The 16,793-nt window shown below is 37.4% G+C and overlaps 1 protein-coding gene across 1 annotated transcript in view; it reads right to left on the bottom strand.

The window, feature by feature from the left end:
* Positions 1–3,177: 3,177 nt before the first annotated feature.
* The window catches only part of LOC124719931, a 156,777-nt gene continuing 143,161 nt past the window's right edge, over positions 3,178–16,793 (bottom strand). Inside the window, exons 2-9 of the mRNA XM_047245127.1 lie at positions 12,469–12,528; positions 11,671–11,730; positions 10,387–10,446; positions 9,901–9,960; positions 8,420–8,479; positions 6,191–6,253; positions 5,345–5,481; positions 3,178–3,647 (exon numbers count right to left, since the gene is read on the bottom strand). Coding sequence (XP_047101083.1) covers positions 3,293–3,647; positions 5,345–5,481; positions 6,191–6,253; positions 8,420–8,479; positions 9,901–9,960; positions 10,387–10,446; positions 11,671–11,730; positions 12,469–12,528 — 855 coding nt within the window. The 3' untranslated portion in view covers positions 3,178–3,292. The remainder of the gene's footprint in view (positions 3,648–5,344; positions 5,482–6,190; positions 6,254–8,419; positions 8,480–9,900; positions 9,961–10,386; positions 10,447–11,670; positions 11,731–12,468; positions 12,529–16,793) is intronic.

Below are 16,793 nucleotides of genomic sequence, written 5' to 3'. Positions count from 1 at the left end.
GCCGATGTATTTCGCCTGGTGACGAGCATTTGGTTACCTTAAGAGAGTCATAGTTACTCCTGCCAGTTGGTCCCCGTTTTATCACAGTCTCATCTTCAAGCTTTCTCTGGCCAGTTCACCAGAAGTGATACACCATTATTTCTCGACATTAAGACTTTCACAGTTATTTCTGCCAGGTGCTCCTCGAGTTTGTTGATGTTTCGCCTGGTCACGAGCATTTGGAAACCTTAAGAAAATCATATTTACTCCTGCAAGTTGCTCCCCGTTTTAACACATTCACATTAGTTACCTATTTCCTGCAGTCGTTCACTGAAATGACTATAACTCAGTAACTATTTGAGGTAGATAGTTGCGGTGTTCACTACTGTAATCCAGAGAAAATGGCGGTCTATACAGACTCTATTTCTAATAATTTGTGTTAATTTTTAGTCGTTCGCCTATTTGTCAAGTATCGCGTATGTTCGGACGTTTTTTTCCAAGCAGTAAATGTAAAGTGATGAACCAATGGGGACATCATTGCCATGTATAATTTCATTACCTTTCCAATGCTACTAACCGCAACTTCGTATCTATAATAGAAGTTCATTTATAAGCGTTTAAACAATGGGGGGTATTTGAAAAATACGTCGGAGACGATTAGTTACCTATTTCATGCAGCCATTCACTTAAATGACTATAACTCAGTAACTAATAGACGTATATAGTTGCGGTTTTCACTATTGTAATCTAGACAAAATTGTGGTCTATGCAGTCTCTATTTCTAATAATTTGTGTTAATTTTTAAACGTTCGCAAGTATGTCAATTATCCCGTATGACAAATATTGCGCGTGTTCGGAGCTTCTTTATTTCGCAAAAAAAAGCAACTTTCGCAAACATCTACTTTTATATATCAAATGAAGCGCAATTTTATGCTCTGTCGGTTCCTGCTAATATTTAGTTCCATCATCCTCTACTTTACCACTTTCAACTCTATCATTATTGTCAGTAGTTTGGACTTCAGTTACTTTATACTTATTGTATACAAAAGGTATGGCCAGCGGATTCAAATTACTGCTACCCGTTCTGCATATGCCAGCCCCTTCACAGACGGGGTCTAGTTTCCCGTGCGCTGTGATTCTGCTTCTTTTCTACCTCGATCCCCAACCTGATATCTCTCCTGGAAATCATTGTCATCATGAATTGGTGATCGCGATCTGTAAGTGTGCCCCTGATAATTATCATTAACATTATCATTAACATTAACATTCTGACCTCTCTCACCAGTATTCTGAGGCCTAAAATTACGGTTTCTTTGGTCCTCTTCCTGCATAAGCTTCTCCACCCTTTCCAAATAGCTAATAAACTTATCAACATTGTCCCTAGGAGCAGCAACTATTTTATTTCTCCAGTTTAGAGGCAACTTCCCTTCTAAACCCATAATTATCTGCTCAGGTTCTAATTTGTTCGTCAAATATGACAAATTAGTCACCCATCTTAGAGCAAATATTTTAATATTCTCTTTCCTGGGATTAAACTTTTCCCCTGCCCAGAAACTATTTTGAAGTTCTATCTGCTATTGCTTGCTCCAATATTCCTTGAAAAACGCTTCTTTAAACTGCTCTAACGTCTCATATTGTTCCGATACAGTCGTTCCCCATATCCTAGCCTCACCCAAAACCAATCTAGGTCGGTCATTCCACAAACTAGGCAAAACATTTTCAAAATCGTTCCAGAACTCTTTTGGATGAATATTTGCTGCTGGATCAAAACGAAGAAACTGTCTGTTTGTAATATAAGACACATCAGCAGTTTCTGTCACCATACTACTGTTCACACCGTTAGTGTGTGTGAGGAAAATGCAGTTGGATACTATGACCATGTAATATAATATTAATAAACTTGATAGTTGCATAACGATTTAAAGGCTTTATTGCTTCTGATCTGTGAATATTATACAAGAGAAATAATACAATACACACACAAATCCATTAGACAGGACTGTATATGACCCATTGAAAAAATTTTATAACAGAGCCTGTGACAATTACATGGTGGTGAATTCAGGTAGAACTCTTACAATACATGATATTGCAAAGGTGTACCCAGTAGCATTTGCTTCAAAGAATAATGTTTTTCTCTTCCATTGTACTGGTATATGCCCATTCAATCCTGATATTTGAACAAACCATATAAATGAATATAGACACAAGATGATTTAGGTTTCCTGACTGACATGAAATAACCGAAAATTATTATGATTAATGGAAAATCTCATACAGAGATGTGAACAAATATTAACAAAGAGGTAGAGGGGTTGCCTAGTACTTACCTGAGATCAGTACAGCCAATAGATATAAAAAACAGAAAATTTACATAATCCTAGCTTTTGGAACCTTGCTCGTTGATCAGGGAAGAGAGAGGGGAGAAAGGGAAATAGCCAAAGACGATGTGGTTTCTCACAACCTAGGTTATGAAGCAGCTGGAGAAAGGTATACAGAGAGGGTGGAAAGTATGAACGCAGGGGTGTGAAAAAGAGACCACAGTAGGATGCCATAGATATTCCATAAGTACTGTGCCAGCTTCAAACCAAAAAGGATGCTTACCCAGGAAAGAGGTATATAGACATGAATAATAGAAAGATAAATGACATGAATAATAGAAAGATAAACACCACTATGTGGGATGAAAAGTAAATAAATAAACAAATGGGTGAATGATGACAGCAGACTGAAGAGTAAAGTAATTGGTTAACATAGGTTCAGTCCAGGGGGATGGTGGGATGAAAAGATGTGTTGGAGTTCCCGCAGTTCGTCTGTGCCGTTCATGTGCTCAGGCAGCAGTTGTCATTCCAATGTACTGTGGTCTCTTTTTCACACCCCTGTATTCATCCTTCCCACCCTCTCTGTATACCTTTCTCCAGCTCCTTCATAACCTAGGTTGTGAGAAACCACATCCTCTTTTGTTACTTCCCTTTCTCCCCTCTCTCTTCCCTGACGAAGGAACAAGGTTCCAAAAGCTAGGATTATGTAAATTTTCTGTTTTTTGTATCTATTGGCTGTACTGATCTCAGGTAAGTACTGTCACTCTACCTCTTTCCAAAAATATTATCAAATTTCATCTAGTATTAATAATAATTTTTATGTTTTCTTCAAACATCTGGATTAAACAGCCAAATACTATTACAATGGAAGCCAGAAACTATATTCTTTGAGGTAAATGCTAATGGATATGCCTTTGCAATATTATGAATTGTTATAGTTCTTCCTGGATTCATACACTGGATTTGAGTCGTGGTCGTCCATCTTCCTGTGTTTATTGTTGAATCTCAATCAGCATTCTTCCACTAATAAAGGTGTTGAAAGCATCTATGGCTTGTTTATGTGTAAGTCCACATAGTAGTTTTCTGTTAATACTAATGATTTTGTCATTTTTCTTTATGTACCCAGAGGCTGCAGCTAGTCCGTGAGGATCTAGAGCCTTAACAAAGAATTCCGGACCTCTTGGGGAATCACTGCCACCTACAATGGACAACCCAATCTTCTGGCCCTCCTGCTTCGTTATGATTACAGTCTGAGGGGTACCCCGCGTGTAGGAGCGAGTCTTCTTCTCCCCATCTTTTGCAGGGTCACCCTCTGGGCTTGTTGATGCTGCAAGAGACCTTGTACTCCTATGAGAGAGAGAAAGAATAAATTTTATTAAATTTTTTTTCATGGACAAGCTAATAAATTACAGGACATAATTGTGGTAGTGATTGAAACAATTAATAATTATTGTGAAATACCCTTCTTTGACAATTTATGAGAAATTTTGCTAGATATTTCAAATCTGCCTGCATTATTACTTAAAGATTATTATTTTGGTGGTCAATAAATATTAGCATAAAAATGGATTCAATAATTGAGACAGAATTTGTAATTAATATACAATGTTTTCGAGACTACATATTTCAGCTTTTCAGCTTTTGTGTAGCATGTTCATTTTGAAAAACCTTGATGTAATTAAGTTATTATGTATAAAAGAAATGTGTGATAATATCAGGTCATGATTTTGAAGAAATTAACTGTAACTGATGAAATTCATTCAGTTAACAATGTCAAAAATACAGTAACTGATATGACAGTTTTGCTGAAGGTGAAGAAGCAACCACTATGTCACCTGTGCATTAATTGTGTTTGTACAAAGTTTTGGTCAATGTTTCATTTCAAGCAGTTAGCAGTTCCATATCATGGTTACAGATCTTCCTGAATTCATCACTGTGTAATTGTCTCAGGCACTGTAATAAAATTTTTTGAAGGATCCTGTCCAATGGCTGGAACTTATGACTGCAGTATGGTGGAAATGCCAGAGTTGTAACATTATTTGCTTTTGCCAGATCAATGGTTTAAACACTTACAAACAAGCAATACTGGAAAGAAGTACCAGCTTACCAAAAGCGCAAGTTTGGAAAGTGTGGTGCTTCATTAGTATTGCGAGAACTGCAATGCAATTATGAATACTACAACTTGACACGTCTGTGAAAGGGCAGGCTATGATAAAAAGAAATTTCAAAGGCCTCCTTGTACGTTTCTGTCGATTGGGTGTCACTAGATTTGGACATAGTGGGGACAGGCAGTCACATGGTGTCACTGACAAAACAGAGATTACAAAATTTGAGGTAGGCGATTCCTTGCAGGTAAAATGCTCAGTAATGTATGTGAATCTGTGTGTTAGTGTGACAATGTGTACTGTATAATAACCCTTTACAACTTTAAACTCAGATAATATGAAAACTTTGTAATGATAGCATGACTTCCTTATTTCATAATTCATAAAAAGCTCTATAATGATGTAAACATTTAATCTTGTGAACACAAAAAGTAAAAAGACAATGATTGTCACATTAGAATGTCTCAATATATCAAGTTAATCACTGCACAAATTGTAAATTAAAGACTTCCTCAGCTGGCTGCCAAGTAAATAACAAATGTGTAATATCAGTTCATGATTTTGAAGAAATTAATTGTCAGAAGAAATAGTAATTGTTGACAGAATATAAATATCCCAGTTTTGCCAAGCATGAAGATTCTGCCACTGCCACTGTCACTTTGTGCTTGTGCAAAGTTTTTATCAATTAATCCAAAGAAGTTTAACCAGAAATCAATGTTTCACTTCAAGTAGTTCGCAGTTCCATATCACATATTGTTATAGTTCTTTTTCATCACCATGTAAATGTCACAGGCGCTGTTATAAAATTAATGGATCATATATAGATTTGCGACTAGTAGGGACAGGCAGACTCATGGTGGCACTGAGAACACAGAGATTACAAAATTTGAGGTATAATGCAGGCTATGATAAAAAGAAATTTCAATGGCCTCCTTGTACCTTTCTGTGGACCTAGTGGGGACAGGCTGCAGCCTTATACCGCTTTCGGGGCTGGAATCCTGCTCTCTGTACCCAGCTGTCCTCATCCTGCAGAAAACATAGTACATCACCACCGCCATAATACACACAACTGCCACCTGCAACAAAAACATCAACTGTGACAGAAAAGTGATCCACAGGTACCAGTCGGTTGTCAGTTTGCATGCAGTAGATACATGTTACTTTTAATTTATTTATTTATTTGTTCCATAGGACCAAATTAAGGACCAATTGTCCATGCTCATGGAACGAGTCAGTACATGAAATTACAAAACAAAAGGAGAAACAGATAAAATGAAACAAAAGAAATAACTCAGGTGATTAATCGTAACATTAAAATATACAAAATCAACAATGTACCACTGGAATTAGCACTGGAATTTTTTAGCTCTTCCAGGAGTTCCTCAACAGAATAGAAGGAATGAGCCATGAGGAAACTCTTCAGTTTAGACTTAAAAGTGATTGGGCTACTGCTAAGATTTCTGAGTTCTTGTGGTAGCTTATTGAATATGGATGCAGCAGAAAACTGCACTCCTTTCTGCACAAGTGTTAAGGAGGTGCATTCCAGATGCAGATTTGATTATTAACCGAGTTAAAGAGGAAACAAGAAAACTAAGTACTTAAATTCTGTTACTACAATAAGACGATGTTAAAAAACTAACTACAGCAATCACAAATTTTAATATACAAGGGAAGTAACTAATATTATTAACAGTATTAATCAAATTTCACCAGGAAACACCAAGAACCCCAGTTGAAGACCACTAAAATTCCAGCTCTGCAAGCTGTATCTCGTGCAGTACTTACGGAGACTCCAAATATGATGGTTTTGTTGAACACAGCCGGCAGATCATTTTGCCCCTTTACCACCTGCACACACAGACCACACCCTTTGCAATCTCTCCTCAGCTAGACTCACTTGGTGGGCCTGGTGTAAAAACTGTTTATAAATCAATGGTACTCTAACTATGATGTAGGTATTGTTGCCAGGTGTAGCCAGTGTAGTGAATAGCATCACCACCAGCTAACAGTGGCTGCATCAATGGGGATGTCATACATCCTTCATCAGTGTCACAGCCACCTATAGCTGGGAGCAATGTGTTCTCAGCTACACTCAATTAAACTAACTGAATGTCATTCACCCACCAACACAGACCACTTCCTTCCTTAACAACTGTTACATGAGTCATACCAAACAATGCAGGAAGATTCTTAACTCAAATGTTATTTATAAAACAATTTGAACATTGATCGTACTCTAACTGTGCTGCTGGTGTTGTTATGCAATATTTTCTGAGGTGGTGTTTTCGATCTTAGGCTTCATTACATTTGAAAGAATATAAAACTTGTTACCAAAATATGAAATGATCAATACGCTTAGGTGCACAGACTTCAACAAATATTTATAAAAACATTTATAACATTTAATTACTGTGATCATATTACTGCACAGAATTTCTACAGAAGTCAGATTGCATGCAATATTCATATTAGTTGATATTAATAGCAACATATACGCATCAATCAGTTCTACTAAAAAATTACATGTGATGGCAAAGTCAACCTTTGGAGTAGTCATCCTGTGAGGCTCAACAGTGGAAGGTGAGAATGGCTGCTGGATCATCTGTACACACACAGACTATTTCTTTGGCTGTAACTCCTGAGCTAGACTCACTTAAACAAATTACAGTACAATACACTAAACACAGACACACTTCTTTGACAGTGGGGTTTGGTGTGAATGGAGATGGGAATGGAAAAGCCATCAAACAATAAACACGGGATGTATTCCATAAGAAGTTAGTGGGTATGGTCTTGATTCTGGACCGTGACAGACCTTCTTAAAGGAGGCCACAGTTTGCACTAAATTATAGAGCAATCCATCAGAAGATGCCCCAATGTTAGCACTGAATAGGGGATTGTGGAGATATTTTATAATGACTAGGGTATGAAGATTAGCATCTCTAAAACGAAAGTAATGACTATGAGAAAGAAATTTAAATGCATTGGGTACCATATAAGTGGAATTAAGTTTGATTTCCTAACAGGAATGCAACATAGAGAAAGAACTGGAAGCAAGGCAAAGAAAAACTGGTAAATGAACTCCATAGATGTAAGAGTAATGGTGAACTTGCTTAGATGGTGGGGGTCATGTTACACACCTGGGAGAAGCAAGGTTACCCAAGAGACTCATGGGTTCAGCAGTAGAGGGTAGGAGGAGTTGGGGTAGACCAAGCAAAAGGTACCTTTATTCGGTTAAGGATGATTTTAAACTTTACATCAGAAGATACATCAATGTTAGCACTGAATAGGGGATTGTGTATATATTTTATAAGGGGGACTATGCTCCAGACTGAACACTGAAAGGCGTAATCAGTCTTAAATGTTTATTATTATAATTGAAATGCGAATATGAAAGGCAACATACAGAAAACATGGGATGTATTCCATAGGAAGATGGTGAGTCTGGTATTGATTCTGTTGCATGACGGACCTTGGTAAAGACGTGTTGCAGATTTCGTATTGAGAAATAATGTTTACATTAGATGTGCATTTGGCACAAAGTTATTCATAGTGAGGACTTCCTCTAGGGTGTGGAATATGTCAGAAAAACAAGAAAAACATTATTTACGAAATAAGGACAGGTATGTTAATTTACCTTCCACAAATTCCAAATGAAGTTCTTCTTGTGGATGTTGAATCGGTCAGAAAGAGAATGTTAGGGTTATTTACATTTGAAAGGATATAAAACTTGTTACAAAATTATGAAATGTTCAATGCACATGATTATTCTTAAGCTATTACAGCCAAGCACCACCAAATATTAAATAAATAAATAAATAAATAAACAAATAAAAAGATAGAAAGAAAAGAAATTCAAAAATTATAAAAATCTTAATAACAGAGATCACAATTACTGCACAGAGTTTGTACAGAAGTCAGATTGCATGCAATATTCAAATTAGTTGACAATAATAGCAACATTTACACATCAATCAGTTCTACTAAAAAATTACTTTTGATGGCAATGTCTACCTTTGGAGTAGTCATCCTGTGAGGCTCAACAGTCAAGGATGAGACTGGCTGCTGGGTCATCTGTACACACACAGACCATTTCATTGGCTATAACTCCTCAGCTAGACTCACTTAAACAAATTACAGTACAACAAACTAGACACAGAAACACTTCTTTGACAGTGGGGTTTGGTGTGAATGGAGATGGGAATGGAAAAGCCAACAAACAATAAACATGTGATGCATTCCATGGGTGGTTAGTGGGTCTGGTCTTGATTCTGGACCATGACAGACCTTCTTAAGGGAGGCCGCAGTTTAGACTAAGTTATAGAGCAATCCATCAGAAGATACACCAATGTTAGCACTGAATTGGGGATTGTGGAGATATTTTATAAGGACTAGGGTATGAAAATAGGCATCTACAAAATGAAAGTAATGACTATGGGAAAGAGATTTAAATGCATTGAGTGCCATATAAGAGGAATTCAGTTTCATTTCCCCACAGGATGGCAACATAGAGGAAGAACTGGAAGCAAGGCAAAGAAAAACTGGGAAAGGTACTCCATAGATGTAACAGTAATTGTAAACAGGCTTTGATGGTGGGGGTCATGTTACACGCACAGGAGAAGCAAGGTTACCCAAGAGACTCATGCATTTGGCAATAGATGGTAGGAGGAGTTGGGGTAGACCAAGGAAAAGGTAGTTTTATTCGGTTAAGGACGTTTTTAGGTTTTACATCAGAAGATACACCAATGTTATCACTGAATAAGGGATTGTGTATATATTTTATAAGCGGGTCTATGCTGCAGACTGAACACTGAAAGGCATAATCAGTCTTAAATGATTATTATTATTATTAAAATGCGAATGGGAAAGACAACATACAAAAAACATATGATGTATTCATTAGGAAGAGGGTGAGTCTGGTATTGATTCTGTTGCATGACGGACCTCGGTAAAGACGTGCTGCAAATTTTGTATTGAAAAATAATGTTTACGTTATATGTGCTTTTGGCACAAATTTATTCATAGTGAGGAGTTCCTCTAGGATGTGGAACATGTCAGAAAAACAAGATAAACATTATTTACAAAATAAGGACAGGTACGTTAAATTACCTTCCACAAATTCCAAATGAAATTCTTCTTGTGGATGTGGAATCGGTCAGAAAGAGAATGTTAGGCTTATTTACATTTGAAAGGATATAAAACTTGTTACCAAAATGTGAAATGAACAATACACTTACATGCACATGATTATTTGTAAGCTATTACAGCCAAGCACCACCAAATATTAAAAAATAAATAAATAAATGAACAAATAAAAGAAAGAAAAAAAAGAAATTAAAAAATTATAAAAATCTTCATAGCAGTGATCACAATTACTGCACAGAGTTTGTACATAAGTCAGATTGCATGCAATATTCATATTAGTTGATAATAATAGAAACATTTACACGTCAATCAGTTCTACTAAAAAAATTACTTGTGATGGCAATGTCTACCTTTGGAGTAGTCATCCTGTGAGGCTCAACAGTGGAAGGTGGAACTGGCTGCTGGATCATCTGTACACACAGAGACTATTTCTTTGGCTATAACTCCTCAGGTAGACTCACTTAAACAAATTACAGTACAATGCACTAGACACACTTCTGTGACAGTGGCGTTTGGTGTGAATGAGATGGGATTGGAAAAGCCAACAAACAATAAACATGGGATGTATTCCATAGGAAATTAGTGGGTCTGGTCTTGATTCTGGACCATGAGAGACCTTCTTAAGGAAGGCCATGATTTGGACTAAATCCATCATAAGATGCACCAATGTTAGCACTGAATAGTGGGTTGTGGAGATATTTTACAAGGACTAGGGCATGAAGATTAAAATTTCCAAAACAAAAGTAATGAAGGAAGTCAGTACCTAGACTATGTTATCTGTGCACCGTACAAAATACGAAATACCTGCATATTTTACATGTGATGGCAACGTATACCTTTGGAGTAGTCATCCTGTGAGGCTCAACAGTGGAAGGTGGGACTGGCTGCTGGATCATCTGTGCACACACAGACCATTTCTTTGGCTATATCTCCTCAGCTAGAGTCACTTAAACAAATTACAGTACAATTCACTAGACACAGACACACTTCTTTGACAGTCGGGTTTGGTGTGAATGGAGATGGGAATGGAAAAGCCAACAAACAATAAACATTGGATGTATTCCATAGGAAGTTAGTGGGTCTGGTCTTGATTTTGGACCATGACAGAAATTCTTAAGGGAGGCCGCAGTTTAGACTGAATTATTGAGCAATACATCAGAAGATGCACCAATGTTGGCACTGAATAGGGGATTGTGGAGATATTTTATAAGGACTAGGGTATGAAAATTGGCATCTACAAAATGAAAGTAATGGGAAAGGAACTCCATAGATGTAACAGTAATGGTAAACAGGCTTTGATGGTGGGGCCATGTTACAAGCATGGGAGAAGCAAGGTTAGCAAAGAGATTCATGGGTTCAGCAGTAGAGGGTAGGAGGAGTTGGGGTGGACCAAGGAGAAGGTACCTTTATTCGGATAAGGATGATTTTAGCCTTTACATCGGAAGATACACCAATGTTAGCACTGAATATGGGATTGTGTAGATATTTTATAAGGGGGTCTATGCTCCAGACTGAACACTGAGTGTCATAATCAGTCTTAAATGATTATTATTGCTATTAAAATGCGAATGGGAAAGCCAACATAAAAAAAACATGGGATGTATTCCATAGGAAGATGGTGAGTCTGGTAATGATTCTGTTGCATGACGGACCTTGGTAAAGACGTGTTGCAGATTTCATATTGAGAAATAATGTTTACATTAGATGTGCATTTGGCACAAAGTTATTCATAGTGAGGACTTCCTCTAGGGTGTGGAATATGTCAGAAAAACAAGAAAAACATTATTTACGAAATAAGGACAGGTATGTTAATTTACCTTCCACAAATTCCAAATGAAATTCTTCTTGTGGATGTTGAATCGGTCAGAAAGAGAATGTTAGGCTTATTTACAATTGAAAGGATATAAAACGTGTTACCAAAATATGAAATGTTCAATACACTTACATGCACATGATTATTCTTAAGCTATTACAGCCAAGCACCACCAAATATTAATAAAATAAATAAATAAATAAACAGAAGTCAGATTGCATGCAATATTCAAATTAGTTGATATTAATAGCAACACTTACACATCAATCAGTTATACTAAAAAATTACTTGTGATGGCAATGTCTACCTTTGGAGTAGTCATCTGCTGAGGCTCAACGGTGGAGGATGAGACTGGCTGCTGGGTCATCTGTACACACACAGACCAATTCTTTGGCAATACCTCCTCAGCTAGCCTCACTTAAACAAATTACAATAGAATACACTAGACACACTTCTTTGACAGTGGCGTTTGGTGTGAATGAGATGGGAATGGAAAAGCCAACAAACAATAGACATGGGAAGTATTCCATAGGAAGTTAGTGGGTCTGGTCTTGATTCTGGACCATGACAGACCTTCTTAAGGGAGGCCATGGTTTGGACTAAATCCATCAGAAGATGCACCAATGTTAGCACTGAATAGTGCATTGTGGAGATATTTTATAAGGACTAAGGTATGAAGATTATCATCTCCAAAAAGGAAAGTAATGAAGGAAGTCAGTACCTAGACTATGTTATCTGTGCACCATGCAAAATACGAAATACCTGCATATTTTTGTTTAATCAGAGGCAGTCAGAGTAATAATTGTGGCAGAGTACTAATTGTGTGAAAGGATATAAAACTTGTTACCAAAATATGAGATGTTCAATACACTTACATGCACATGATTATTTTTAAGGTATTACCACCAAGCACCACCAAATATTTAAAAAAATTGAGAGAAATGAAATTCATAAATTATAAAACTTATTTTCAGTGATCACAATTACTGCACAGAGTTTGGACAGAAGTCAGATTGCATGCCATATTCAAATTAGTTTACATTAATAGCAATATATACACATCAATCAGTTCTACTAAAATATTACATGTGATGGCAATGTCTACCTTTGGAGTAGTCATCCTGTGAGGCTCAACGGTGGAAGGTGGGACTGCCTGCTGGATCATCTGTACACACACAGACCATTTCTTTGACTATAACTCCTCAGGTAGACTCACTTAAACAAATTACAGTATAATACACTAGACACAGATACACTTCTTTGACAGTGGGGTTTGGTGTGATTGGAGATGGGAATGGAAAAGCCAACAAACAATGGACATGGGATGTATTCAATACGAAGTTAGTGGGTCTGGTCTTGATTCTGGACCATGACAGACCTTCTTAAAGGAGGCCGCTGTTTAGACTAAATTTTAAAGGATTCCATCAGAAGATGAACCAATGTTAGCACTGAATAGGTTATTGTGGAGATATTTTATAAGGACTAGGGTATGAAGATTAGCATCTCCAAAACGAAAGTAATGATTATGGGAAAGAGATTTAAATGCATTGAGTGCCATATAAGAGGAATTAAGTTTCATTTCCTCACAGGATTGCAACATAGAGAAAGAACTAGAAGCAAGGCAAAGAAAAACTGGGAAAGGAACTCCATAGATGTCAGAGTAATGGTGAACAGGCTTTGATGGTAGAAGTCATGTTACACCCATGGGAGAAGCAAGGTTACCCAAGAGACTCATGGGTTCAGCAGTAGAGGGTAGGAGGAGTTGGGGAAGTGGATTGTGGAGATATTTTATAAGGACTAGGGTATGAATATTAGCATCTCCAAAACAAAAGTAATGAAGGAAGTTAGTACCTAGACTATGCTATCTGTGCCCTGTGAAAATATGAAATACCTGCATATTTTTGTGTGTTTAAACGGAAGCAGTCACAGTACTAATTGTGGCAGAGTACTAATTGTGTGAAAGGATATAATACTTGTTACCAAAATATGAAATGTTCAATACACTTACATGCCCATGATTATTCTTAAGCTATTACAACCACGCACCACCAAATAATTTAAAAAAAAAAAAAAGAATGAGAGAAGTGAAATTCATAAATTATAAAACTTATTTACAGTGATCACAATTACTGCACTGAGTTTGTACAGAAGTCAGATTGCATGCAATATTCAAATTAGTTGATATTAATAGCAATATATATACATCAATCAGTTCTACTAAAAAATTACTTGTGATGACAATGTCTACCATTGGAGTAGTCATCCTGTGAGGCTCAACAGTGGAAGGTGGAACTGGCTGCTGGGTCATCTGTACACACACAGACCATTTCTTTGGCTATAACTCCTCAGCCTGACTCACTTAAATAAATTACAGTACAATACACTAGACACAGACACACTTCTTTGACAGTGGGGTGTGCTGTGAAAGGAGATAGGAATGTAAAAGCCAACAAACAATAAACATGGGATGTATTCCATAGGAAGTCAGTGGGTCTGGTCTTGATTCTGGACCATGACAGACCTTCTTAAGGGAGGCCGCAGTTTGGACTAAATCCATCAGAAGATGCACCAATGTTAGCACTGAATAATTGTCAGAGAGAGTTGTGTTACCTGTTTGTAGGACGTCTCCATGGTTAACAGTATCAGCACCAGGAGAATACTCACAGAGAGCAGGTTCTACAACGATAGCAAAGAGGGAAATTAGTGAGATATAGTCTAAACGTAGCTGTACAAATTATGAAGAAATTATTGTATTTTAAAGTAAGTCAAATTACTTACTGTAGGTGTAGTATTCATGACAGTAATTCAAGAACTGCCAGAGACTTCACAACACGCTGCCAAATATGATGAAATGTGTTTCTAGCAGAGGCCGGCTGAAAGTACTGCACGCTACTGAGGCAGACAACTCGGAAAACAATGGAACGTAGCAACAGGAAGCCTGTCTGTCAACAGTACGTCCTGCGGCCACCAGCACTTGCTGCGGCCGCCACACGTGCGTTGAGACACTGGACTGAGCGGTACCGTAGCAAACATTGGTGATAACTTTCAATATATGTGGAGTAATTCTGAAGAGCAATGAAAAGGAGAGTGTCACGTTTTTTCACGAAAATCGTGTCTTGCATAAGGTTCGTTTAAACGGATATACTGCTAAAACTGTAGCATCTAGGAAGTGGTGGTACAACATAGATTGTAGGCCGCACTTTCAAAACACAGCCCATTGTTCAAAAACTATTGCAGATATGAACATGTGATTTGTGTCACTGGAAAGGTAATGACATTCTACGTCCTAATGACTTAGGGAAGGCTGCAATAGATTACATTTAGTCTTTTGAACTCAACTTCGAACATACGCGACAATAGTGAGACACCTGAAGGCCTAAAAATTACCGAAAATTATTAATACTATATTCTCAATGGACGACAAACATTCGTTGCATGTATTTTATAGCTCCGATGTTGCAGATATTGCAAGGGTGAAAAAAGGTCGATTTGCAACAACGTAGTATTTTTAATCCATTTTTGAAGTCAAATATATTTGCAATATTGCGTGTTCAAACGGGTATAGAAAGGGTCCACCTTGTCACAGTAGGCTACGGTTTGCTGGAATCTCTCTTCAGAGAGGCATCTCTGCTCCCTCCGGAGAGGCGTCTCCTCTCTTCGGGGAGGCGTCTCCTACCTCCAGAGAGGTGTCACCTCCCTCCAATGTTTATTGTTTGTTGGCTTTTCCATTCCCATCTCATTCACACCAAACGCCACTGACCAAGAAGTGGGTCTAGTGTATTGTATTGTAATTTGTTTAAGTAAGTCTAGCTAAGGAGGTATTGCCAAAGAATTGGTCTGTGTGTGTACAGATGACCCAGCAGCCAGTCTCATCCTCCACTGTGGAGCCTCAGAAGATGACTACTCCAAAGGTAGACATTGCCATCACAAGTAATTTTTTAGCAGAACTGATTTATGTGTAAATGTTGCTATTAATATCAACTAATTTGAATATTGCATCCAATCTGACTTCTGTACAAACTCTGTGCAGTAATTTTGATCACTGCTATTAAGATTTTTATAATTTTTGAATTTCTTTTCTTTCTTTCTTTTTATTTGTTTATTTATTTTTTTAATATTTGGTGGTGCTTGGCAGTAATAGCTTAAGAATAACCATGTGCATGTAAGTGTATTGAACATTTCATATTGTGGTAACAAGTTTCATATCCTTTCAAATGTAAATAAGCCTAACATTCTCTTTCTGACGGATTCCACATCCACAAGAAGAATTTCATTTGGACTTTGTAGAAGGTAAATTTACATACCTGTCCTTATTTTGTAAACAATGTTTTTCTTGTTTTTTCTGACATGTTCCACATCCTAGAGGAAGTCCTCACTATGAATAACTATGTGCCAAAAGCATATCTAATGTAAACATTATTTCTCAATACAAAATTTGCAACACTTCTTTACCGAGGTCCGTCATGCAACAGAATCAATACCAGACTCACCCTCTTCCTATGGAATACATCCCATGTTTCTTGTATGTTGTCTTTCCCATTCGCATTTCAATAATAATAATAATAATCATTTGAGACTGATTATACCTTTCAGTGTTCAGTCTCGAGCATAGTCCCCCTTATAAAATATCTACACAATCCCCTATTCAGTGCTAACATTGATGTAAAGCCTAAAATCATCCTTAACCGAATAAAAGTACCTTCTCCTTGGTCTACCCCAACTCCTCCTACCCTCTACTGCTGAACCCATGAGTCTCTTGGGTAACCTTGTTTCTTCCATGCGTGTAACATGACCCCCACCATCTATGACTGTTCACCATTACGCTTACATCTATGGAGTTCCTTTCCAAGTTTTTCATTGCATTGCTTACAGTTCTTTCTCTATGTTGCATTCCTGTGAGGAAATGAAACTTAATTCCGCTTATATGGCACTCAATGCATTTAAATCTCTTTCCCATAGTCATTACTTTTGTTTTGGAGATGCTAATCTTCATACCCTAGTCATAACATATCTCCACAATCCCCTATTCAGTGCTAACATTAGTGCATTTTCTGATGGATTGCTCTATAATTTAGTCCAAACCGTGGCCTCCCTTAAGAATTTCTGTCATGGCCCAGAATCAAGACCAGACCTACTAACTTCCTATGGAAAACATCCCATGTTTATTGTTTGATGGCTTTCCATTCCCATCTCCATTCACACCAAACCCCACTATAAAGTAGTGTGTCTGTGTCTAGTGTATTGTACTGTAAGTTGTTTAAGTGAGTCTAGCGGAGGAATTATAGCCAAAGAAATGGTCCGTGTGTGTACAGATGATCCAGCAGCCACTCCCACCTTCCACTGTTGAGCCTCACTGGATGACTACTCCAAAGGTAGACATTGCCATCAAATGTAATTCTTTAGTAGAACTGATTCATATGTATATATTGC

Source organism: Schistocerca piceifrons, chromosome 11, assembly GCF_021461385.2.
Source record: "Schistocerca piceifrons isolate TAMUIC-IGC-003096 chromosome 11, iqSchPice1.1, whole genome shotgun sequence".
NCBI lineage: Eukaryota > Metazoa > Arthropoda > Insecta > Orthoptera > Acrididae > Schistocerca > Schistocerca piceifrons.
This window is presented reverse-complemented; position numbering and strand designations above follow the sequence as displayed.